The 27,913-nt window shown below is 28.6% G+C and overlaps 2 protein-coding genes across 2 annotated transcripts; both read right to left on the bottom strand.

Annotated features, from left to right (window-relative positions):
* Positions 1-221: 221 nt before the first annotated feature.
* On the bottom strand, positions 222-5,398 carry GFAT (putative glucosamine-fructose-6-phosphate aminotransferase). The gene is made up of 11 exons (XM_047299288.2): positions 4,961-5,398; positions 4,673-4,845; positions 4,459-4,570; positions 3,463-3,608; positions 3,050-3,214; positions 2,449-2,809; positions 2,103-2,353; positions 1,885-1,999; positions 1,057-1,312; positions 820-988; positions 222-494 (listed from the first exon to the last, which is right to left on the bottom strand). The coding sequence occupies exons 1-11, from the start codon at positions 5,202-5,204 to the stop codon at positions 411-413; spliced, it is 2,076 nt and encodes a 691-aa protein (XP_047155244.1). The 5' UTR covers positions 5,205-5,398; the 3' UTR covers positions 222-410.
* An 11,600-nt stretch (positions 5,399-16,998) lies between these two features.
* LOC124826468 (thioredoxin F-type, chloroplastic-like) lies at positions 16,999-19,894 on the bottom strand. The gene is made up of 3 exons (XM_047299295.2): positions 19,552-19,894; positions 17,748-17,847; positions 16,999-17,354 (listed from the first exon to the last, which is right to left on the bottom strand). The coding sequence occupies exons 1-3, from the start codon at positions 19,860-19,862 to the stop codon at positions 17,220-17,222; spliced, it is 546 nt and encodes a 181-aa protein (XP_047155251.1). The 5' UTR covers positions 19,863-19,894; the 3' UTR covers positions 16,999-17,219.
* Between the last annotated feature and the right edge of the window lie 8,019 nt (positions 19,895-27,913).

The following is a 27,913-nucleotide window of genomic DNA, read 5'->3' as shown; positions in this document are numbered from 1 at the left end:
TTCCTGCGGTTTGATGGTGCACCTTATTTGTGAGGTAATAGAGAAGGATCCTAGTTTCAGATGCAGTTTCTGTTTGACGTGTTCTTCAAAAGGTGTGTGCTAAGTTTTTTCTTTTCTGGAAAAATGTAGGGCCATGCTATAAATTACTTTTATGGAAATCGATACTCATTCCAATTGTGATTAAGGAATTGCAACTTAGCTCAGAACCCAAGCAACCAAGATTCAGCAAATTAAATAGACCGAAGATGTAATAATCATGTTAAACAATATTCTGTCTAGTGAAACTTCAAAGAAATTAAATACACCAAAAAGATGTAATATCACATTAAAACAGTATTCTGTCTTTTAGATCAACCAGTGAGCCTACATCTCCTAATAATTTACAATATGCTAATATACCACACTGTTCTTCATTGCGTTGTGACGCTCTTGGCAAGATTACGAGGCTGGTCCACATTAAATCCCCTGAGAACAGTGAGGTGATATGCCAATAACTGCATAGGAAAGAAATAGTTTGTTGAGATATATAAGGCATTCAAATCTTCCTTCGTGCAAATGAATGAAATCAAGATTAGTCTAAAAAGATTTAGCTACCAAAAAGGAAAGAGATCTGCAAAATTCGCATGAGAAATCCAGACATCGAAATTTATATTCAAACAAAAAGAGAAAGTACCTAAGAAGCTCATGCAATGAAGGATTAATTTATATAAAGATAGGCATATTAGTAATATAATCTAACACTAATATTGAAATTCCCTTTGCTAAATCAAGCAATGTTTGTAAGGATAAAAAAACAATAAAAATGCATTGTAAACATACCTGCAATGGAACTATATTAATTACAGGTTGAAGACAGTCTTCAACTTGAGGAACTTCAATTACCCTACAAGATTCATTAGGGCATACAGAGGAAGCATCCCCTTTAGAACACATAACAATCAGACGACCTCTGCGAGCATGAAGTTGCTGAATAACAGACTGCTGTTTGCTGCCAAGGATAAAAGATGTCAGTATAAAACTTCTAATGTCAGATACTAATCAACAGTCAAAACCAACCTGAAGCAAGCATCACGAGTAGCTACAACAAGAATTGGAAGATTTTCATCAACTAATGCCAAAGGACCATGCTTCATTTCACCAGCAAGTATCCCTTCGCTGTGCATGAGTGCCACTTCCTTTACTTTCAAAGCTCCCTCAAGAGCAGTTGCATAGTTGTACCCTCTTCCGAAGACGAGAAGAGACTGCTCAGCAATCAACAGCTTTGCTAGATCCTTCATCTCCTGGTCAAGTTTCAGCACGTCTCTCACTTTATCTACAATCCAACATGTTAATTAGATTATTATTAGAACTTTCCTGTAGCTACCTAGAATCCTGAAGATTATAATTTCTTTTCTTTTTGGCCATAGAAGCGGGGGGGGGGGGGGGGGGGGGGGGGGGGGGTGTTACTCCATTCCAAGAAAGTTTGTGGCAATCCACAAGCTCCCGAGGGCTTCGTAATTGCAAACCTACATTACATTATTTTACACAATTATTATTCCATTAAAGAAATTAACAAAATCGCCGTGGAACACAGCGATATCTTCAAATGCATTCCAGCTTTTAGTTTTATTAAAAACAAATCCGTCCTTCTCGTTTTTCATTAATTAAGAGTTCTCTACTAGATGTTATGAACTTAGACACTAATTGATATTAACTCTTATTAAATGATTAACCTACATTCATTTAAATCTTAACCAAGTGGCGATCTTATTCACCTATCATGAAAATCTAATTTTAAAACCTGAGAATCAGTTGAAAATTATACTCAAGACATGTCTCCAATTATGAACCAGACTCCCAAAATGTATCCTATTCCTGTAATATACTTGGGCTACAAAAACTCACTTGGCAGGTCAAAAAGACCATCTATGATAGCTTCTGTTCTGGCTTGATTTGAAATAGTATCACCTCCTATTGCAAGAGCTAACATGACCATCACCACTATCTGACTCGTGTATGCCTATAATAGTTATAAGTGCGCATGAGTAAACCATTGGATAAACAAATAATAAGACAATATACAATGAAATGAAGAAAACACGACCCTTAAATGCAAAATTTACCTTGGTACTTGCCACACCAATCTCAGCACCAGCATTTATGTGAACACCACAATGAGTATTCCTTGCTATTGCACTACCAACAGTGTTTGTTATCCCAACACACAGTGCACCATTCTCTAAAGCATACTCCAGTGCGAGTAAAGTATCAGCCGTTTCACCAGACTGACTAACAAAAATAGCAGTATCTTCCCTATATATCGGTCCCTCCCGGTCCAATAAATCACTTGCAATTTCCATAGTAACAGGAACACCTATAATTTAATGTATAGAATAAACATTGCAGGAATGAGCAAACTTGTAAACGGCAAAATCTTACAAAAAAAGATTTATGTCACACAACACTGACCAGAAAGTTCTTCCAAGATGGGTCTAGCTGCCAAAGCAGCATTATAACTTGTACCACAACCAATAAAAACTACCCTTCTACTACGCCTAATTGTTTTGAGATGATCTTTCAGTCCACCCAATAGAACGGACTTGGATTTGTTGGCTCCAAGACGTATAAGCCTCCCCCTCATTGTGGTTGTTAGAGATTCCGGTTGCTCATGAATTTCCTTCTGCATATAATGCTCATAATGACCTTTATTTATTTGCTCAACCTCCATCTCAAGAACAGATAATGCACGTCTCACTGAACAAGTTCTAGAAAGAAAAGCCCCATTTTCTCCCACGTTACTGTCAAACTTCAAAATAGAAGCCCCACCATCCTGGCACAATCATACGTAACATATAGTATCAGTGAATGATCTATTCACACCAAAAAGGGAATAGAGCAGAAAGCAATGGATAGATGAAGTGATCTGCCAAGGAATTAGAAAACAATCTTCACAAAGAAAAGTTACTATCAAAGGAAGTGTTTTCCTTAGTCAGATTACTATATTTCAGTACTATACATGAAAACACTGGCTTGCAAGTGCAACATTGAAAAGAGGGAGTGTAGTCTGTACCTTGAGATGAACTACTTCACCATCCTCAATAACTAGCACTTTCTTTGTGTGTTCAACCACAGCATTGGCATCACTGGACAAAAACAATTCTTTGGGTTTGTCATCTTTTGATAGGAATTTTTCATCCTCAAATGCCGAACCATTGCCTTTATTTTCTGTCAATTCCTGAAATTAGAGCACAAATTACTTTAATCATTGTCCATCGGAAAATCTTCACCTTCACTAAACGTCCACTAATCATGAAAAATGAATACTACGTAACTCAAGATATATTTCGGCTCTGACTAGAAGCATCATTGACGAAGCCAAGAGAAAAAGAAAATAGAACAAATCTTGCCACAAAAAACACTGGAAGAGAAATTTACATGTAGGTCATTGTTTAAGAATCTTTTGCTAAATTGCATTCAACTTACTTTAACACCTAGGAGCAGTGGGCTACCACGCTTGCAAGCAATCAATTCATTAGGATAATGTGGACTTTTGAAAATAAGGGCGTAAGCTCCTTCAAGATGCCTCATAACTTCCAAAACAACCTGACTGAAGGTAACAACCTGACCATCTGCAACATGATTGGAAATGTATTTCAAGCTAAAATCATCCAAAACCACTGTGATATTCACACAAGTCTAAGGAAGCCACTGCAAACTGAGTAACAAATAATAAGGAATTCCCAACAGAATAAATGAAAATCAATTTAGAAGCAAGTTTATCAACATTTGGAACCAAGGGAAGGCATAATGAATTCAGAGTTGCAATTTCTGCCGCAACATCACCGTTTTTGGAGTCTCCTATAACAACTGCAAATGCCACCACCAAATCGGCCATGTTCGCTTGTAATGAAAATGTTGTCACAATTTAAAACTTGATTGCACTTAATGTAAAATCGGAATATCATGGCGTTATATGATTCATGTCACTAACTCCTCCTAGTGGAAAAGGCCTCTTTATCCAAGAAAGCTATGCCTTCTAGAAAAGGATTTTGGGTGTATAACCTCAACTGTGCCGCAATCACAGTTGTCGCACAAAAGCTTTTGAGGTCCCTCGGACCACATCCTGACCGCATCGGTCACATTCTACAAATTTCCACAATACAAAGAAAGCAACAAAGCCACGATCACAATTTTGAACCTTCGCAACATTAAAATAGTAGAGACCTTATCTACCTCCACATCCTTCCCACCTACACCACCACCTTCTTTCCACCCACACCAGATTTCACAATGTACATCATCGGAAAATCTTCCTTCAGTTCTATATCATGTGAAACAACTACTAATAAACTTTTAAACCATTAACCAATAACACTCATACTCACACATACCATAAACCTATAAACCACATACAATTGTTCAAAACCAAAAAAAAAAAAAAAAAAAAAGCACCTCGACCAACTCGTCAATAAAAATTACCTGCAGCTTCGTTGGCCTTGTCGTAGACAAACTTCGCAAGCTTGGGAATGACCTCAGTGTCAGTCTCCGATTCGAAGGTGAAGCCATGCCGCAACAGCGTCTCCTTCAAAACCTGAACACACAGCATCTCAAAAGCAATAAGCACAGAGAAACAGAGCAACACTAGGAGCGAACTCGCATCAATAGGCGTTCATTCAGAGAGTACTATTGTCACCTCATAGTTAGTGATCACTCCATTGTGAACAACCAAAAACTCGTTTTCCGGGCCAGAGGTCTGAGGATGACTGTTCCGCGGAGCAGGCTCTCCGTGAGTAGCCCACCGAGTATGCGCAATTCCGGCGTGCGTGCTGAATAGCTCCTCCAAATTCAAATTGATTTTTCCCACTTCTGTCAATCCACACAGAAACAAAACGCGTCACGCTGAAATTTCCGATGCAATTAAAACTGCGATAAAGAAATAGGAAAAAAAGTAAAAGATAAAAGAAAGAAGACCGAATTAGACCTTTGTACACAGATTTGACGAGCGATTCGATGTTTCCTTCTTGGCGGAAAACGAGAGGAGGGAGAAGCGGATGAGCGAGAGCGAATTCGCCATCGGAACAGCATTGAGAAGAGGAATCAATGGCGATGCCGGCTGAATCGTATCCACGATACTCCAATCTGCGTAAGCCATTGAAGAGAACTTGCAAGATGTACCTTCGCTCTCTGTTCACCTTGAAATTCAGATACGCGAAAATCCCACACATTTTCTCTCTTCTCTTCTCTGTGTTTTCACTCCTTGATTTCTGCAAGACCCAGACTCATATTTATAACCGTTGCGCATTTCTTTTTTAATTTTCATGTTTCATTATTATTAATATTTTAATTTAAGCAAATAAAATGCATTTGACTAGTTGTGATTGTGAGAGTGATGTTGTTGAATTCAGCATTTCTTCTTTTTCTGATCCTTCCTTTCTTCTTCCCATCCTTCAAATCACTGAAATTTTCTGTTACTGTTAGGCGCAACTTCGAACAGGGTATTCTCGTCATTTTACTCTGCATCAGCTGTCTTACATGGCACTTCCCCATTAGACTGATGCACTCTCGACCCTCTCCAATTTACCTACCTTTTTCTCTCTCCAATTTTTCCCTCCACTTTTCACCTTATTAAAACTATTTTATTTATTATAGACACAACATATTATACAACTTTATTTCCAATAGTATATTCTTTTAAGAGTTTACGCTTATTTTTTTAAATTATTTTATACATTATTTAAACACATAAAATTTTAATTGTTATTGTCTATTCATCCTATATATTATATTCATCTTTTTTTAAAATAAATTATTTTGCATAAATTGAATGTTAATTAAACTTATGCAAGACTACTTCTGATAACAAATTTAAATTTATTGTGTGCAATAAATATATTAAAATTAAAAGAAAAAACTTTTATTTATATATTAATTTGTAAATATAGAGAAAAAATTGTTACAACCTAATTTACAAAACAAGTAATTGAGTTGATTTTGTTTATTTATTTTTAATAAACGTTACGCACGTAATTCATTCATTTCATTATTAATTGCTATTAAAGTTATATCTTATTATTCATTAATTAAAAATATATATGTTCATGGCATTTAATAAAAGGAAATGTCATCTTATTAAAATTATAAAAAAATCCTTTAAAGAATGTTAATTTCTTTTAAACTGTAATTTATGAAAGTAAAATGGTCTCTTTATAAGTTTTTTAAACTTCGTCAATACCTTCAATTCAATATAAGTTACGGTTTAAAAGAAATTAAGATCTTTAAATGGATTATTTTATAATTTTAATAAGATGATATTTTTTTTATTAAATGCCATGAGCGTATATGTTTTTAATTACTGAATAATGAGATATAACTTTAATAGCAATTAATAATGATATAAATGAACTACATGCGTTGTAATATTTTTTCAAAATAAATAAATAAAAGTCAACTCAATTACTTTTTTTTGTCTCGTAGTATCTAGAATTTGATTTATTTTAAAAAAAATTCAAATTAACTAATATTTACACTTTCAATATTAATTTATAAGTAATAATACATTAACAAACTTTTACACGGCTTTTAAAAATAAATCAACAAAGGTAATTCAATTATTCTTTTTGGTCTCGTAATATCTAGAACTCGAGTTATATAAAAGAATTTCAAATTAAATATTTACACTTCCAATAATAATATATAAATAGATAAGACATTTTTACATTCATTTAACATAATACATAGATAAAATAATAAATTTATATAATTTTAGAAAAGTAAAAAAATAAAAAATAATATAAAATTAATATAAAAATTTATGCGAGTGAAAATATTTTTTTTATTTTCTTCTTAATTTATTATCAAATTTATGTATGAATCAAAGTAATGTATTTATTTAGAAAGTATTTTAGTAAATTTATTTTAATATTGGAGTATGAAACAACTTTAAACTACAATTATAAAATAGGAAAAGAAATTTTTTTCTCATAGGTACATGTGATTTTATTAAGAAAGTTAAATTGATGACATGTATTAATATTAGTGTCGTCAAAACATCACCCGCCTAACCCGACCCGTCCGAGTTGGTTACTTAGTGAGTCAACCTAATTCGACTCATTAGCAAGCAAAAAAAATCAAATCTGACCCGGTTCAACATGAATTTGTGGGTTAAATGGGTTGACTCACTTGATTACAAGTTTTTTTTTATTAAAAAAATACATTTTTTTTTGTAATTCAAATTTAAATAATTTCACTCTAAAATGATGTTAAACTTTAAAGACAATTTGAAATAAAAAATTAACATACAACTCAAATGGATAAATTTATAATATTTTACTCTCTTAGAAACATCTTTTTAGTTATTTCCATATATAATACAATAAAATACGTTAACTAATAATATTAAAACATAAAATGATAAATAATTAACTTAAACTAAGTGGATTTGCAAACCGGGTTGAAAATTAACCGACATAAAAAAATTACATTTTTTTCCAAACTCAACCCAAATCGAATTCGTGGTGGACCGGATTGACCCGTGAATTTTAACTCATTTTACCAGTATTAATGATATAGACGATAATATTGTTCTGGGTATTACTTTGAACTTATATTTTATTTTGATAAAAAATTCTTATATTAATTATGTATGAGTGTAAATACAAATAATATTTATTTATTTTATGTAAAATATAAAATGTAAATATATATATATATATATATATATATATATATATTTTGGCTTTTTTATTCCTCTCAATTTTATCTTCACTTTTATATGTATTTTTGTTTTAAATTACTAAAATATTTTTAATTTATTAAACCATCTACAAATTTATATTATTTTTTAAAATATTTAATTTATTTTCAATGCTAAAATTTGTTCATTTTACTATTTTACATAATTATTGGACCTTAACTCAATTATTATATTTATTCATTATAATTTATCTCTTGATATGTAATATTGAAAAAAAAATGTATATCCTTCTTTATGTTAAATATTTAATTATTTTTATTTTTTGTAAAAAAATTAATAATTGAAATTATATTAAATATTGAATAAAATCATGTTCTCTTTATTGTGTTGTTTATTCGTTGTAAAAAATTCAATATTTGAAAAAGGTAAAAAAACAAGTACAGATGTAGTTATGATATACTAATTCTGTGATGAAGACGTGGATGACAGAAGATTTCATTAGTACATTGGAATTAAAATGAACTTTTACTTTAAAAATGAGATGACATACTTAATCCTAATGCGGCTATCCATAGTAGAATATGTTAGTAGCCAAGTAATTCTTATATTAAAAGAACAGTTAAATTTATTATAATAAAAAGAAGTGATATTTTATTAGATTGCTATAACTTTAAACCAATTTTACGCTCTGTATCTTTCAATTATACCATTGTTTTTTAAAAATTTATAATTAAATTGAAAATTCCTATATCATAAACTCCATATATTAATATGCTACGCATTTATTATATAATGTATATTTTTTTTATTAAGAATATACCAAAATATGAATTATTTAATTAAATTTTATGTTTCATTATTGTTACAGTTATCTTTTTCTATATGTAAACATCTGCTAAAGCTACATTAGAGTAATTTATGTACGTTCCTTTTTTTTATACATAATTATAACGATAATATATTTTATGTTCATTGATCTATATACGATCTGTTTGCATTACTTGAAATAAATATGATATTTATAATGTAGATTTATCTTTTCAAAGTTTAAACTCTTTAATAAATCACAATAACTCATTTTTAATATATTATATGTCTATTTGAAGTTATGACATTAATAATGTTAAAATCATTTTAAAACCATGAAGTACAAATTTAAAATTGTAATTATTCAAATTTTCCTTTATATTTGTATTGGATATGTTTTTTTTATTGTTATTAATAGTTCCAAATACACAATCCAATTGTTAATCCTAATGCTGTAGTATTTACATTTTTTCTTATAGAATTTTAAAAATATTATCTGCATTTCTAACATCATTGGGGAATGATCAAATAGAAATTGAAGGTTCAAGTTATTTGTGAGAGGCTTCTGATTCTGAAAATAATATTTTGTTTTCAATCATCTAAAATTATATTTTCCTTTATTTTGTTAATCCATGTCTCTTTCTTTTTATATCTTTTTCTTATCTTTATATATATATATATATATATATATATATATATATATATATATATATATATATATATATATTTAATAGTTAAAATAGTTTATACTATTCTTTACAATGTTTAGCATACATTTAAAATATAAATCGTGTTTTAGAATTGATGGTTAATTTAAAATATTAAAATTCAATTATTTTAAAAATAAATTTTAAAATTGAAATAAAAATTTTATAGACGAGTTTTATTATTTTAAAATCACATCATTTTTTAAACACGTTTTCTGGGAGTTTTATCCCTTTCCTCTAGGTTTTCAAGTTGTATTTTAATATGTTTAAAGACAGACACCGCTATGTGATTCTTGAGGTAAGTTTTTTCACTTTTCTCTAATCAATTTTTCCAAGTAAGTTGATTTTCTGTCATTTTCTTAGTTTGTATGTTCTTTTTGTGCATCTGGACCATCTTGGTTCGCATGTAGTGTTTGAACTTTCTATAAGAGTACATAGAGCTTCATATACGTTTGGAGGTGTTTTTAGGATTCTTGAGAAGTTTGGTTTGTTTCTTCAACTAAGGAAACTAACAAAATTATTTAAATAAAAATATCTTGAAATTTGTTATTTGCATGATTGAGTTGTGTGATGAAATTTTATTTGCTGAATTATATTGTTTTGGATGTTTGTCTTGTTTTCTGTATTAGTTGAGTTTGTGTTGATTGAGGAAATTAGGATATGATCAATTGAGCCAACTGACAAGTGTCCTGACATTAAAAGTTGTTTTTGAACAAGGTACTAAAATCGGAATGCCAATTTGACCATTTGAAGAGGTTCCATTTTCCCCAAATCTAAAAAATTAATCTACTGATTTCTGATACTACATTAAGTGATGGTAGGCTGGTGCTTAGCGTCAGTTCATTGTGCAGGTCTGTGAGCATTTTAGCTATAGACCATTGAGAGTCAATTTAGTACTGGTGGGTGCCTAAAATTGTGAACCCTTTGACGTCGAGCGACACCCATGTATCGTTAAGCGCCATTTTTTTACTACAGATTTAAAACATTTCAACTCCAGGGTGTTGAGCGCTAGAAAGCGTCATTGAACGCCAGAATTGTCGCGCTAAATGCCATAACTTTGGTTTTTATTTGAGTGATAATCTTGTTGTGAACATGTGTGATAAATGTGGTTGAAGGAATTTCAAGGAGAAATTTCTTGTGGTGATTTCACTAATGTATGTATTGATATATAGATTTTGTATTGGGAGTTATTTTTTTACTTTAATAATCATTCAATCTCAAGTAAAGAAGGGTGAGATATGGTTATAAGGGCTGAAGGTCTTAGTTTAAGGGTTTTACCTTGACTAAATATGTTAACAGACTAACTTTGTGTGTGGTAGGGCAAAATCCATTGACAATGACACTGTAGAGCAGTAGAGGTCATCACAAGTGCATAACTTGCCAGAATCTAATATCAATACATGTATTTGGGTCATCGAGTCTAATATGAGTCCTTGTAGGTGTTATGGTTGTTGATATGAATGGTTTATATGTGATAATAACTCTATACTTGTTTTATAATTACTTTTTTTGCACATTAGCTTATCATTTCTTCTATATTTGTTTTTGTTTGTGTGTTCTTTTTGTTTGCAATGATCACTTTAATAGTGTGAAACAAATAATAATGTAACAGTTGATCGACTGCAAGATGAGGGTGGTGGAGTGGTATAGTCTTAGAATGATACAGTTTGGTATAATGTTCTTTTTGAAAAAACTCAGTTTGTGTTAGTTTAGTTATATGACTATATGTATGCAGTACATATGACTTAATATAATAGTTATATGTTGGTCTTCTATGCTTAATGATTATCATGTATAATGTTTTGTTTAGTAATTTTACAATCTCATATTATTGTTGTGTAAAACATACTTGATTATGTTTAAAAATATTTGATATAAATTTCAATTATCATGTAATTTTTTTGGGAAAATTATTTGTTTAATAAATTTAATTACGTAAATTATTCTTACAAAATTGGTATTAAAATCTTATTTTGCCATGTGTCAAATGAAGATTTGTCACATGACAAAGAGTGTGATGTGACAATGATAGTGTCAAGATGTCATGTGAAAAATCTTAATTTAGTCATTTTATTTATATTTTGTCTTAATTAATAAAAATAAATTTTTTAATGAAAATAAAATATCATTATACATTTATATAAAAGTTAAATTTCATTTTAATTTGAAAAAGAAAGAAATTGCTCCAATTTAAAAAGAAATAAAAATTGAATTGATACAAAATGCAAATAAAAAGATTAAATTGAGATTTTTCACATAAGACTTTCTCCAACAGTAACACGTGACATTGTCTCTGTCACATCACGTTATCTTTGTCACGTGGTAGGATCCTCATTTGATAAGTGACAAAATTTTATTTTATTTTATTTTTAAAAATAATAAAATAAATTAATATTTAAAAAAAAACAAAAAACCAAGAATTCACATGTAACACTATGTTAATGTCGTTAGTATTGTACTAACAAAAATGATCAAATTGCATCACATCTTAAAAAATGAATATTTAATTGAGACTACTTAAAACTCAATGAGCCAATTGAGATTTTACTATTAGAAAGTTTTAATATATTTTTTTGGTTTTTCTATCAATCTTATCAATGGATACAAAGTTATTGATGTTGTTGATCTTCTCATAATACATCTAACACAAAGTTAGTTATAAGTATAAGTTAATAGTAAATGTAAATTAAAAGATCTAAACTATTTTATCTGGACCGTACGTCTACTTATAGTATTGGGAATTTTGACTTTTTTGATAATCTGATCATTTGATAATCTTCATTATAGGAGTAAATCGAAATTATTTTCTTAATCCTAATAGTTAATTGACTCGTTGGTAGTGGTTCTCAGTTCTTAACAACATATTTGGTAAAGTTAATGTACATGCGTGACTGTGATAAGGTATTTGGGATCTATATGTTGTTAAAATATTTGGTTCACATAAAAAATTTACACTATTATTTTAAGAATAAATTTATACTATCGTATATGTGATAATTTTATTGATACGTAATGACAAAGGCACTTTAAAAGTTATAAAAACTATCTTTAAACTTATTGAATGTAATAACTTTGATAACACATATCAGTTTTGTCCACATCACATAAATGATGGAACAAGAAATCATGTATTTTAATCATAATTAATTGATAAGCTCAAAAAAGGTAGACACTTATAAAGTGGAAACAACTATGTTTAACATACACGGGGAAGCTGAGAATCCCCAATATATACTTTTTTTTATTGTCATTTTTATTTTGTTCTTTTTTATTAAATGAGTTGAAGTGGGAAATTGAAAAAAGAAAAAGAAAAAGATAACAAATGAGTAAAAATTATTGTTAAATATTATATTAGAAGAAAATTAAAAAAATATTTTTAATATAATAATATTATTAACTTCTTATTATATATTATTATTATTATTTCATAATATTTGTGGGATCTTTTTACTTCTTTTTCTTCATTTTTAATAGAAAAAAAGTCTATCTCTCTCTTTCTGTCTTATCTTCTACACTTTAAATTGAAGCAACCACCATATACTATCATTTTCATGCTAAGAGTACATGTGCAAAACTTTTGGTCAAAGGACAAATCATGGTCACAATGTTTATATTTAATTGCGAATTAAGTCCATGTGCATCATAATCCAATTTGACAATAATATGTCCACACAACAAAGAAGCTATGGCTTTTGAAATTGGTTACAAGACATGCATTATTAAGAAATAGGATTAGCATACCAAACTGTACAATAATTTATAAAATCACCATGATCAAGTTGATAACTTCGATGATAATTCAGTCGTTTTGATAATAAACAATTAGCTTACAACAATCATATTTATTAAGTCATTTCTTCACCTTTCAATCACATAATCAAATGAAGATATGTTATGTGACAGAGAGATATTGTGACGTGACAAAGACACGTTCATGTATCAAATTATCATGTAAAAAATCTCAATTTAATCCTTTTATTTATATTTTGACACAATTAATAAAAATATCATTTTTAATGAAAATAAAATATCATTATATATCTATATAAAAATTAAATTTCCTCTTAATTTGGAGAGGGATGAAATTGTTCCAATTTTAAAGAAAAATAAGAACTGAATTGAGACAAAATGTAAATAAAATGACTAAATTGAAATTTTTCACATGATAATTTCTCCAACAGTGACACATGACACTATCATCGTCACGCTATTACTATCATCGTCACATTATTTCTATCATGTTGTAAGATCCTCATTTGACATGTGATATAGTTTTATTACTTCTGGAAAAAAAATTAAGAATTAAAAAACAAGGACTGACATGACACTAAACTAACGTTGTGTACTAACAAAAATAACAAAATTGCATCACATTTTCAAAATTGAAAACTTAACTGAGACTACTTAAAATTTGACGACCCAATTGAGATCTAATACAAATATGAGTATTATTCAAAAAATTTAATTATTTTTTGGTTTTTCAGTCTTGTCAATCTTCTCAGTCTATACAAAGTTTTTGATATTGTTGATCTTCTCATAATACATCTAGCACTTAGTTAGAGGGTTACTCCCTACTGTTAGCAAAAATCAAAGATGAAGTTTTGATGATGAACAAATTTGCACAAGACAAATTGAAGATCTCTGGATTTTATAAAGCTTTTATAATAATCAAAGTTGATGTAATAGTGCTCAAATATGTATTAGGGTTGATTCTTGTAATTTATATTTGATTTATTTACTGTTGAGAATCATCCACAAGCTGTTTTAATCGATTAAACCCAGTTTTAATCGATTAAAACGAGGCTAGCACTGAAAACCCAATTGCCCCAGTAATAATCGATTAAAGCTAATAATAATCGATTAGTTAATCGATTATTCCTGAGAATAATCGATTAACACTAGCCGTTGGGGGTTTCAGATTTGAAAAACTAGCCGTTGTACTCATTTTAATCGATTAATACTTGTGTTAATCGATTAAATGCGTTAGATGGCCCGTTTTCGAAGAATGGAAGGGTATTAGGCTGAGTCTATAAGATGGCTCACTCTTTATCTCAAAAACAACTCTTCCCTTGTGAAAAACATCTCTGAACTCTTTGAGAACTCTGTGAGATTGTTGAAGCTAAGGAAACTCTTGTCTGCAAAGTCCTGAAGTGCTACTACGGTGACAGAGGAATAGCTTGTTCATCCTTGGTGTATCCGAGGAAGTGCCTGGAAGAGAATCATCCTTCGTGAAGCATTCGAAGGAGGTGGTCATCCTTTGTGAAGATTCAAAGGAAGTGTAAGTTCGTCTCTTGTGGTTTCAAGAGAGGTGATATTTCTAAACTCTTACAAATTGTTTTTCTTTGTGATTAATATTTGTAACTGTTTTGTGTTAGTGAAAAAGGTTTATCTTGTTTGAGATAAGCGACTGGACGTAGGATCCGAGTGATCTGAACCAAGATAAAATCACCTGTGCAATTTTTCTCTTTCCCTTACTCTGTCATTTATATTTAATTATCTGCCCAGTAAGAAAAATTAAGAGAAAAATAATAAAAAGCACAATAAAAGTATATAACCAATTCACCCCCCTCTTGGTTTGTTCCACGCTAATAATTCCGTTGCAGCGATTCTAACACCTACACCACCCCACTTTCCTTCCTGCACCACCACATTTTTTTTAAATTCCAAAACTATCCTTTATATTTTAAAATATCCTACACCTCCACCTCTTTTTTTCAACGGATGTCAACATTTGTTGAAGAAAAAATTCTTCAACGGATGTGCCACATCCGTTGAGTTTCTTTTTTTTTTTTAAATTTTTAGCTTTTTAATTTATTGTATTTTAAATTAATATATAAATATTATTTAATTTTTTTAAAATTATTACTTAATTATTTATAAATTAATTTTATTTTATTTAATAAAATAATTATTATTAATTTAATTTATGTATTATTATTTAAATAATAATTAAAATATTTTTTATAAATATATTAAAACGGATGTGCCACGACGTTGAAATTTGTTTTTTTTAGTTTTGAGTTTTTTTATTTTTTTTATTTTAAATTAATATATAAATATTATTTAATTATTTTAAAATTATTATTTAATTATTTATAAATTAATTTTATATTATTTAATAAAATAATTATTATTAATTTTAATTTATGTATTATTATTTAAATAATAATTAAAAAATTTGTTATAAATATACTAAACGGATGTGCCACATAACGGATGTGACGACATCCGTTGAATTACTTTTTTTTTGTTTTTAGGTTTTTAATTTTTTATATTTTAAATTAGTATATAAATATTATTTAATTTTTTTAAAATTATTACTTAATTATTTATAAATTTATTTTATTTTATTTAATAAAATAATTATTATTAATTTAATTTATATATTATTATTTAAATAATAAATAAAATACTTTTTAAAAATCTATTAAACGGACGTGGCCATATCCGTTGAAGTTTCTTTTTTTGTTAAATAAAAATAATAAACTAAAATATAAAATATGTAAACGGATGTTAACATCCGTTCACGGATGTCAACATCCGTTGAAGGTGAAACGGATGTTAACATCCGTTTTATAGAAGGACAAATTAGGTATGGAATGGTGTAGGAAGCGGTTAGTGGTGGTGGAGAGAGCAACTCTGACTTAATTATTAGTATAAGTCAAGATTGTAATAAATGCAAATTAAAATATCTAAACTATTTTATCTGGACCGTCTACTTATAGTATTGAGACTTTTGGCTTTTGATAGTTCGATCACTCAATAATCTTCATTATAGGAGTAAATCGAAATTATTTTCTTAATCCTAATATTGGTTGACTTGTCGATAATGATTCTCGGTTTTTAACAACATACTTAGTAAAGCTAATGCACATTTATTCGTGACTGTGATCAGATATTCGATATATGTGTTGTTAAAGTGTTTGGTGTTAACATATTCTCATATAAAATTTACACTATTATTTTAAGGAAAAATTTATACTATTATCTTATGTATGATAATTTTGTTGATGTAATGACAAAAACACTTTAAAAGTTATAAAAACTATCTTTAAACTTATTGAATGTAATAACTTTGATAACACATATCAGGTTTGCCACATCACATAAACTATGGAACAAGAAATAATGCATTTTAATCATAATTAATTGATAAGCTCCAAAAAGGTGGGGCACTTATAAAATGGAAACAACTATGTTCAACATACACGGAGAAGCTGAGAATCCACAATATATATTTTTTTCTAATTTGTTTTTTATTAAATGAGTTGAAGTGGGAAATTGAAAAAAGAAAAGAGAAAAAGATAACAAATGAGTAAAAATTATTGTTGATTATATTATAAGAAATTAAAAAAAAATATGTTTTTAATATAATAATATTATTAACTTCTTATTATATATTATTATTATTATTTCATGATATTTGAAAATTAAAAAATTGACATGTGGGATCTTTTTACTTCTTTTTCTTCATTTCTAATAGAAAAAAAGTCTCTCTCTCTCTCTCTCTCTCTCTCTCTCTCTCTCTCTATATATATATATATATATATATATATATATATATATATATATATATAAAATCTTATCTTCTACACTTTAAATTGAAGCAACCACCATATACTATCATTTTCATGCCAAGAGTCCATGTGCAAAACTTTTGGTCAAAGGACAAATTACGGTCACAATGTTTATATTTAATTGCGAATTAAGCCCATGTGCATCATAATCCAATTTGACAATAATATGTCCACACAACAAAGAAGCTATGGCTTTTAAATTCAATTACAAGACATGCATTATTAAGAAATAGTATTAGCATACCAAACTACACAATAATTTATAGAACCACCATGATCAAGTTGATAACTTGGATAATCGAGTAACTCTTCCTTTAGGGAATAAACAATTAGCTTACAACAATCACATGAAACCATTTCTTCATCTTCCAATCCTCATCATCTTACAATTGCATAGAATACTTACAGAGGGTGTCAAGCATAATATTTTTACATGGAAAGAGAATACTTATATTCTTAGCTCAATCGAACATTGTCAATGGCAGCAATCAAATCATCGTATTTAGCTCCAGTAACTTCTTTTACAACCTTGTTGTCCTTCAGAATTTTAAAAGTGGGAACCACTTTAATCCCCAGCTCTTTTGCCAATGGCTGTCAAGAACCATCAAACAAATCATACCACGTTTGGTTAACCCTATGATTTAGAAAACATGTTCACATATAAATTGAGGATAAACATGAACTTTGTTCTCATCCCTACGTGTCACGGTTCTTAAATGGATTCCTATAAGTAAATATTTTTGAATTGGTGACTATAGTGGTTGACCAATAGTTAACATTTTTACACATTCTTAGTTTAGTCCTATACATGTAATGCATTCTTAATTTGGTTATATATTGTTTAATCCCTATAAATAAGGATTTAAGTAAGAATGCACTATAAATATAACGGTCAAATTAAAGATAGTAGGGACCAAAGGACTAAACTATATGTTCAACCATAAATTGAAAAACTATATACTATCTTGCACACTTCATCCATACCCTGTTGTCTTGGTTGCAATCAAGCTTTAGAAAGACAACATCCTCATACTTCTTAGATAATTCTTGAAACTTTGGAGCCATCACTTTGCAAGGGCCACACCTGAAAAAATTCATAAATTTATATCAAAGGTTATCCAAATTTTCAGTTGGCAACAAGCAAGGGTAACAATGTCATAAAGGATCAACCATATCCAGACTTTCAAGATGAGTTGTTATTGACAAAGCCGAATACTTCCCACCTTCAACATGGTAAAAATGAAATAAAGACTCTCAAAACAAACATTTCTGCAGTACCGTACCAGAGAATAACAATAACAAATTAACCAGATTTTTGAAGTTAACTTTTAGAATTAGCTCTGCTTTTAGTTACGTTGTAACCCAACCAGTTTATCATTACCAAAGAAACTTGTTCTGAAGCTGATCACTGTTTAGGTCAAACAACATCACTATGAAACTTCATGTACAATTCACTCTTGTACACATGGTGGAGATAAAAAAAAATTACACCCATTATACAACTAAATCAGGCAAAGCGAGTTGACAGTGATTTAATACAAGCGACCAGATTTGGAACCCTTTGTTTCATATACCAAAAGCTGATACAGCTTCACACTGCAACACATGTATAGGCCTTTGCAAAGCACATAAATCCTAAAAGGTTTGACACATAATTGTTGGTCAAAAGCCAACTTAGAAGCTTCCCACCAATGTCAGAGCGGAAAGCATCGACATTAAATATTGTGATAAGTTGGCAAAAGCAAAAAGTTATAACTATTGATAGTTAAATCAACTAATAAATAGTGTGATAAGTTGCATACACATTTATAATAAATATTCAGTTCTTTAAACTTATTTATCTTCATTTTCTTGGTCATACAATCTAACTTTTCCATCTAAAATGAAGCCTCACCTTATGAAACAAATCCAATTTCTCTCACATCACACCCAATCATATGATGAACTTTTTGTTTACGGGGTGTTACCTTGGTTGAGGTTCATCTTGAACCATCCCCACTAAGGTAAATACAATACTGTGCAAATTGCTCAAAGATAAATTATGAGGGAATCTAAGCCTGATCTGCAATTGATTATGGACAATGCTGGTCAAAAAACGCCAGCTTATGCACAATTCTGAAGGCAGGAAAATAATTAAAAACCAGCAGAGAGAATGAGCTTATAGACCAATAATTTTAACAAGAATTATATAAAACACTAATCAAGTCACACAAAACATATGCAAACTGTGATATTAACTAAACTTTTATTTGTCTTACGACTTCCGAGCTGTACAATTCAGCACCTGTTATGAGTGAAACTATGTTAAAAACTAAGATTGCTCGAATCACACATGATAGGATTTTTCATTCTCGGTAGAGCGGGAAATTCACTTTAAAGCAAAAGAGGGGGATGAGGCGAGGGCAAATGAATGCCATTCCAATTTCCAAATTATATCTCACATTTTGGTTTGTACCAAGCCAGTGTATACAACAAAGTGATTTTCATTCCTCTTTCCACCTTTTCATCCAAATCACTAATTGTTAGGTGATACCAACGATGATCTCGGATCTTGACAAAATCCTAATAAAGCTAACCATAACAGTGTTTACCAAGGAATCCCCCATCTAAGAGAGCCGGCACATGCAGCTTCACAAGAAAAGTAAAGTATGATTCTTTCTTCAATTCCAATCCAATCCACTATACAATATAACAATATTCTTAAAAAGACAAGCACGTGGTTATAAGGTATAACAATATACATCACATGATACAGCTATACATAATTAACAAAAGAAAATTAACATACCATTGGGTGTACATGTCTAGGACAACGGTTTTATCCCCGGCAGCCTTAACAATAGGCCAGAAGGTGTCCTTGTTTACCTCGGTGACTTGTCCTACTGTGACTGTGGGCCCTGCAGTTTCCAAACTAGATCTTACACTAAAACTTCTTCTCAAACTCAAACTTGTGGTTCTAGTACTCAAGTTGAGATTGACACTAGGAATGTTTAGGTTACCAAAACAAGACCCAAGTGAAGGTCTCAAAGAAGAACCACTATCTAAGGAAGGAGATGCAACCCATTTAGGGTTAGGAGAAACACAAACATTCAGAGCCATTGGTGGTTGCTGGGAGTTCCAATGGCAAAGGGGAAAGAACTCATCTCACATATAGCAAATGCATGTGGAGGGGAGGAGGTGCAACAGGAAAAGACATGATTGCCCTTGTGATTTGTGTATGATATTGTTGCTATCTCAGGATGAGGGTGGTTTTGGTAAATTGAAATTAGCAGACACAGTGATGGTGGAACAAACAAGCACGTCTAGTTTTTTTGTTATTACCAAAGTACCCTTGTCTGATTTTTTGGATTCGAGAAAAAACAAAAACGTCTTTGATTCTGCATTTTGGAGCTCTTCTTCTCCACATAAATGATCATAAAATCTTTGATCTCCACACAAAAATAAAGGCGTTATGTTGAAATTTCTGATGCAATTGAAACTGTGATGAAGACATGGGAAAAAGAAAGAGGAACAAATTAGACCTTTGCATGGAGATTTGACGAACACTGAAAAGAGGAGGAATCGATGGCATTGAGAGAAGAAGCTGCTGAACAATGAACAAACTTGTGAGATCATTCATCCCTGGTAAAGCGTTAGCATTTGGAAGAAATCCCTAGTTACACTGTTGAGGATTAAGCCTGTAAAAAAAGTTTTTTTTTAATATTTATTAGTTGAATTTTTATTTTTAATTATTTATTTTTAATATAATTTTTATTTATTATATTATCTTAATTATTTTTTATTTTAATAAAAATACTTTTTATAATTAGCATAAAATAATATTTTTATTATTATTGAGATATATCTTGTATAATAAAAATTGTCATATATATCATATATATCAATGAAAATTGAATTGAATTGAAAATATTTGAATAACGTAAACTCCTTTTTGTTTGTATTTGTATTTATATGTATAGCTTCACTTTATTTTCTTACAATTGTTTTACATAAATTAAATGTTAATTAAACTTTGCAAGAATAATTGTGACTGTGCTCTCAGTTTTCTTATCTAGCTAACGTTAAAAGGTTTAAATTTAAATCTGCAGTTTTTTCTTAAGAGATAATAGTATCCAATTCAAAATTTGAATGTAACTCTTTATAATTATTTATATTTTATCTAATCAGTCTAGTGAAATAACAAATTATTGTTAGGAAAATTAATATTAAATTCATTGTAAAAATAAACCTATTCACGCATGCTTGCTTCATAAAGTAATGTATCAATAATTTGTTATCCTAGGATGTATTTTTAAAATAAAATATTTATTTTGTATTTTATAAAGCAACGTAATTGAATAAACCCTATACTTAATATAAGTTCAAATTTAAAAGAAATTGATGGTGTTTTAAATAATTTTTTTAATATATAATTTTAAGAAAATATTATAATTCTTTTTCTTATTAAATATTATGAATATATGGGCTTCTAATTAATGAATTATGAGAAGATAAATTTTAAAATAGGTAATAATGAAGGTAAATTTAGATAGTAATAATAATATGTAATACATTTATTATAACATGTAACAATAATACTAATAATAAATTTAATTTGGATAGTCCATTGGTAATTTTACAGGCTGATGCTTTCCTGAATATTATGTATCATAAATTTCAATTATCACAAATTATATATGAGAATTATTTGTTTTATAAATTTAATTATATAAAATAAACAATCATCTTGTAAAATTTACAAATTAAAATATTAGTTAGAATAGTAGATACAACACCTTTATCGTATATTTTAAGGATAAATTTAAAACTTAGAAATTTTTAAGTGTGATTTTTAAATTAATCTTTAAGTATATTATTATTTACCTAAAGTAGGATACGTAGCTAAAAGACTTTAAGTAATTGGGCTCTCGAAAAATATCTGTTTATTTTTACTATTTGATTACGGGTGTTGCTCCCTTCACCACCCCAAATACTTCTGTATTTTCCCATTATTTTCTTTTATTCCAAAAGTTCTCTACACCTCTCCACTATTTTCTTTTATTTCAAAAATACCCTACATTTCCTCACTATGCTCAACCATCTTTCTCTTTCTCTCTCTGCATTAATGGAACATTATCTTTCTTTTTTTTTCTCTACATAAATGGAGCATTGGTTTAAATTTAAACTTGTGATATATTGCAAAATATAAAATTAAGAGGAAACTTCAATATTAGTACTTCTACCACTTCTATTTTATAAACTTAAAGGTTATATGCAAATACAAAATAATAAACATAATAATATTAATAGTAAATAATATATTATTATTATTATATACTAACTTTATAATGACGAAAGAATTAAATAAATACCAAATATTTAACAAATAACTTTTCTTTTATATTTTAAGTATTTAATAATATTTTTATATTATTTATCTAATAAATTAAATACTTTATTCAAGTTATTTGAGTCAAACAAGTCGGTAAGTTAAAACATAATATAATGTTAAAAATTATAGATATTAAATGTAAAAAAACACACATATATATATAAACATTTTTCTATAAATTTAAAACAAAATTTTACCATTTATTAAGTGATTTGAAGAAAAAAAAATAGTGAACAGTGAAAATAAGATTGAATCAAGCTTATTTAAGGGAAAGTGTAAATAAAATTTTACAATATATCACAAGTTTAAATCTGAACCATATGAATGCTCCATTAATGTGGAGAGAGAAATAGAAAGATTATTGAATATAGTGGGGAGGTGTAGGGTAATTTTGGAATAAAAAAATAGTGGGGAGGTGCAGGAGCACTTGGGGTGGTGGAGGGAGGAACACCCTTTGACTACACCTTTTTTTTTTGTAGCTTCTGTTTTCTATTTGTAGCTCCCAAAATGATAGCTTTTACATTACTTGAGTGTTACTCCCTCCACCACCCCCATATTCTTTCTCTACCTCCCCAATTTTTTCTAAATTTCAATCTTATCCTTTTTACTTTTACTTATTTTACTTTTTATTTTTTAAAACCCTAATTCTCTTTCACTCTTTCTCTGAGGAGTGTTACTCCTTCCACCACCACCAATTGCTCCCTACACCACCCCATACCTAATTTGTTATTCCAATAAACAAATATCGACATCCGTTTAACTTTCAACGAATGTCAACATCCATTTCACCTTTGATATCCATCAACGAATGTGACTACTAAAAACTTAAAGAAAAAATAAAAAACTTAACAGATGTGCCACATCCGTTTAACTAATTATAAAAAATATTATAATAATTAACTAAATAATAATATATAAATTAAATTAATAATTATTTTATTAAATAAAATAAAGTTAATTTATATATAATTATGTAATAAATAAAATAATATTTATATATTAATTTAAAATATAATAAATTAATAAACTAAAAACAAAAACCTTACAAACGTGACATATCCGTTTAATTAATAATATGAAAAATATTATAATAATTAATTAAATAATAATACATAAATTAAATTAATAATTATTATTTTATTAAATAAAATAAAATTAATTTATATATAATTATGTAATAAATTTAAAATAAAATTAAATAATATTTATATATTAATTTAAAATATAATAAATAAATAAACTTAAAAAGAAAAACAAATCTAGGGATGTGGCCACATCCGTTAATTAATAATATGAAAATATTATAATAATTAATTAAATAATAATATATAAATTAAATTAATAATAATTATTTTATTAAATAAAATAAAATTAATTTATATATAATTATGTAATAAACTTAAAATAAAATTAAATAATATTTATATTTTAATTTAAAATATAATAAATAAATAAACTTAAAAAAAACCTACGGATGTGACACATCCATTTAATTAATAATATGAAAATATTATAATAATTAATTAAATAATAATATATAAATTAAACTAATAATTAATATTTTATTAAATAAAATAAAATTGATTTATATATAATTATGTAATAAATTTAAAATAAATTAAATAATATTTATATATTAATTTAAAATATAATAAATTAGTAAACTTTAAAAAAAATCTACAGATGTCGTCACATCCGTTAACGGATGTGGCACATCTGTTAACGGATGTGGCACATCCTTTTAATTAATTGTATAAAAATATATTAAATTAATAAACAAAAAACTAAAAAAAAAACTTGAACGGATATAGCATATGCGTTGAAGTATTTTTTCTTCAACGAATATCGACATCTGTTGAAGAAAAAATGTGGGGGTAGGATATTTTAAAATATAAAGGATAGTTTTGAAATTTTTAAAAAATGTTGTGGTGCAGGAAGCAATGTGGGGTGGTGTAGGGAGTAACCCTTTTTCTCTCAGAGGTAAGCCCCTCACCTCCCATCTCCACTTTCACTTTCTCTCTTTCTTTTCAATTTCAACATCCGTTAACACCTAATCTACTTAATCACTACAATCTTCTTCGCTAATAGTGTTACGAGTCCCCTTCATCTTCTCTATGTCACCACCATATATCACACCCTGTGACTTTGAATATTATAACTAGTTTATTGAATCTACACCACATTGAGAAATCCTCACATCCACATATGTTGATGAACTACAACATGAAATTTGTTGTCCAAAATGTCAACTTCTTTCCATTATTTTTTAAAAGATATGACAAAAGTGATCAAATCATATACAATATAATGTAACTAAGCTTTCGAGAATAAAGAATGAAGAAAAAGCAAAAAATGGAAAATGGTGTTAACGAATGAGAAAATTGAAAAGAAAGAGAAAAAGTGAAAGTTGGTGGAGGTGGGGGGTGCCTCGGAGAGAAAGAAAGAGTGAAAGTGAAAGATGATTAGAGTTTTAAAAAATAAAAAATAAAAGTAAAAGTAAAAAAGGTAAAATTGGAATTTAGAAAAAATTGGGGAGGTGGAGGGAGAAGATGGGGTGGTGGAGGGAATAGCACTCACATTACTTTTGTCATTCAGGCCCAATTCAAAATTCTCACCCCTTTAGGTTTTCACTTTCTGCACCACGAAAATTTCTCCGTGGACCGCCTCATATTTTCAAAATGACCATATATATTTTCGGTGAAAGGGACTTCTGGAATAAATATTTTGGAAATACAACTTTTAAAATTTTCAGAATGATATTTGTTAAGCAAAATTTTTTAAAGCATGAATTGCATGAAAAAGGTTTTTGGGAATTCCTTAAAGAACATTCTAAAATGTATATTATATCTTACATAAGGATTCTTCTAAAATAATATTTATGCATGCAAAAAGAGTTTTTTCGAAATATATATATATATATATATATATATATATATATATATATATATATATTTCAAAAAGAGTTTTTTAAACATTTTTTTTATTTCATTCTATTCCTTTACCACGTTATTCCATTCTCTGTATTATGTAATTGTGATGAGAAAAATGATAATGATAATAATGAGAATAATAATGATAATGATTCAAGTGTATGTCCATCTTATTGAACTTCAAATTTGAGTTTTCAAGTCAACCTCAAGCCAATCCCTATTAGATCGAGCTCTTAAGTCGACCTCTATAAGTCGAGGTCCTCTAAGGCCAAGCTATTTCACCTAAGCCTTCAGGGCGAGCTCCTTCACCTGAGCTTTCCTAAGTTGAGCTTTAAGACTAGTCACAGCATGGCCCGAACAACATGGTCGAGCAAGATTACAACATGGCATAACATAATAGCCAACCAGTCTTAATGTCAAAATCAAACATGGTCGACCAATTATAACATGGCCATATTAACAACGGTAATGACAAATTAACATCTTAATGCAAAATAAAATATGACAAAAGGTAAAGACTCACCGCAACTACTATATATAAATATCTTAGGTATGACTTTAAGATAACATGCAAATAATATGCATCATTTGCTAATCGAATGTTCATCTATTGACTTTAGCATCAGAGTACATGTTTGATTTAGAAATTTAATGAAGTTTAAAGTATGTTAAAATTCTTGAAAAGGTGTTTAACAAAGTAGTTCTACTACTTTTCATTACATTTTCACTACAAAGCTACAACTACCAAATGACACTTAAGTGATGATTCTTTTATCTTTAGTTGGGGCCATGAAGATTACAAATGTGTTTCTGACCCTCTTAACTTTTTACGTTGCATTTGTTATTCTCTTTGAGTTCAAGTTTCTTGGTACACCACCACATTCCCTTGTTGTCATTAACCATGTGGTGAAAGGTTTTTTTTTGCGGTTGACATTGTTTTCACCTTTGATGCTTAAGTGAATAAGAAAACATATGATGAAGGACAATTCATATTTTGTTGCCCTATTCGAAGATGATTTGTTGTTAATGTCATTTGCACCACATTCCCCTTTTGTCATGGATAATATAGTGAACGAGTTTTTTTTGTTGTTGACAATGATTTCACCTTTGTTTCTTAATTCAACAAGGAGACATATATGTTAAAGGACAATCCATATTTCATTGCCTTGAAATATGTTTGAAAATGTTTTATTATTGGTGTTGTTTGCATGAATTTAGAAAGTGTAGATGATAAACAACTTTAGAGTAAAGGACACCAAATTGGGTTCACGACCTTTGGTCTAGTTTCTTATACATCATAATTCTTCATCACCTAAGGTTTTTTTAGACACACGTAGAGGCCCTCAGAAAGAAAAAATAAACTAACATGGGAGAGTGGATGAACAAAACATATAATACCCAAATTCTAGACAGAACATCCCCAAATGAAATAAAAGAAAAAAGAAAGAAAGAACGGGGATGAGGCTGAAGACACTGTCATTGTTGACTTCTCTAAATCGAACAATACAAATTGGAATTCAATGCATACTCCGTAATATTTTTTTTGTTCTTAAGATCGTACGTTGGATGTGACCATAGTCTCGCTTTACCATCCTTATTACAAGTATGTGAAAGAATATATATATATATATATATATATATATATATATATATATATATATATGTTGGGTACAAACAAAGTTCCACATCGGATAAAATATGAAATACACATGGGTTTATATACACATAAGATACATCCCTTAGTAAGGATTGTTTTAGAGTGGTACGAAAAGTAAATCCGTAAGGGCTTAGTCTATAGCGGACAACGAGTGTTTCTGATTTTTTTTTTCAGTTGGGGCTACGACAGAGAAAATGTGGGAATGAGAGAGGAGTTCGGTCTTTTTTTTTTTTAGTTTTGAGAATGAAAATTATTAAAATACCCTTAACCTTAAAACTTAGAATCCATGATATATAAGGGTATTTTTGCTACTAAAACCTGGTACATATTGCTAAAATGTACCAACTGAAAAACAGGCGTATACACGTTAGCAAACCCATATATATATATATATATATATATATATATATATATATATATATATATATATGAAAAGTAGTGGAACTAGTTTGCTAAATACTTTTTCAAGAGTTTGAACATCCTTTAAACTTCATTCAATTTCAAAATCAGAGATATGTATATTCTTTTGATTTTGAAATTTAATTTGTTTACATTTTGAAAGAAAAAAAAAAGGAATGGTTAAAATACTAATTTAGTTTCTATTTTTGTTCAGTATTTTTTTAGTAGGATCTTAATTTTCATTCATTTTGTTCAATTTAGTTATTTCCTAACACTATTTAAATAATTAATAGACAGTGAACAATGTATGTCAAGTGTTAGATGATGTTTTTCTTATTTATTTTTCATTATTTTTTAATTGAAAAATGTTCATGTGTCAAGCTATCGTGTCATGTGTTAGTGTGAGTGCCATGTATACATGTTAGTGTTACGTGTCAATGTTTTTATATTAAATTTGGTCCCTATATTTATTATTTCTATTCAATTAGTTCCAATATTTTTTAAAATGGACCAATTTTATTTTTTTTAAATTAAGACCAAATTAAGGTTTTGGCTTGGAGTAATTTTTAATTTCTCATTAGTGTCAAATTTCTTCTATGTCTTTCTTAAAAAGAATTAATGCAAAATACATTATACCAAAATTATTCACATTTTTATTAAATATTTCTAATTTAAAGATGTAATTGGTTTAAAATCAGAATAAAAATTTTAGAGGTGTGACATTATTCATAAAAAAGAATTAACAGGTTAAAAATCACATAAATTATTTAGTACTGTGATTTTTGGGTAAAAG

This window comes from Vigna umbellata, chromosome 4 (genome assembly GCF_029865625.1).
Source record: "Vigna umbellata cultivar VRB3 chromosome 4, Vumbellata_1.0, whole genome shotgun sequence".
Taxonomy (NCBI): domain Eukaryota; kingdom Viridiplantae; phylum Streptophyta; class Magnoliopsida; order Fabales; family Fabaceae; genus Vigna; species Vigna umbellata.
Note: the sequence above shows the minus strand (reverse complement) of the source record. Positions and strands in the feature narration are given on the sequence as shown.

What these genes read in the sequence shown, in the direction of transcription:
- GFAT (XM_047299288.2), bottom strand. Translation starts at nt 5,204, where the DNA reads ATGTGTGGGATTTTCGCGTATCTGAATTTCAAGGTGAACAGAGAGCGA. An exon ending in GTGAAGTAGTTCATCTCAAG is followed by an intron (nt 2,810 to 3,049) that starts GTACAGACTACA and finishes TGATTGTGCCAG; the next exon opens with GATGGTGGGGCTTCTATTTT. An exon ending in TTAATATAGTTCCATTGCAG is followed by an intron (nt 495 to 819) that starts GTATGTTTACAA and finishes TTTCCTATGCAG; the next exon opens with TTATTGGCATATCACCTCAC.
- LOC124826468 (XM_047299295.2), bottom strand. Translation starts at nt 19,862, where the DNA reads ATGGCTCTGAATGTTTGTGTTTCTCCTAACCCTAAATGGGTTGCATCT. An exon ending in CTAGACATGTACACCCAATG is followed by an intron (nt 17,848 to 19,551) that starts GTATGTTAATTT and finishes GAATTTTTTCAG; the next exon opens with GTGTGGCCCTTGCAAAGTGA. An exon ending in ATTGCAACCAAGACAACAGG is followed by an intron (nt 17,355 to 17,747) that starts GTATGGATGAAG and finishes GGTTCTTGACAG; the next exon opens with CCATTGGCAAAAGAGCTGGG.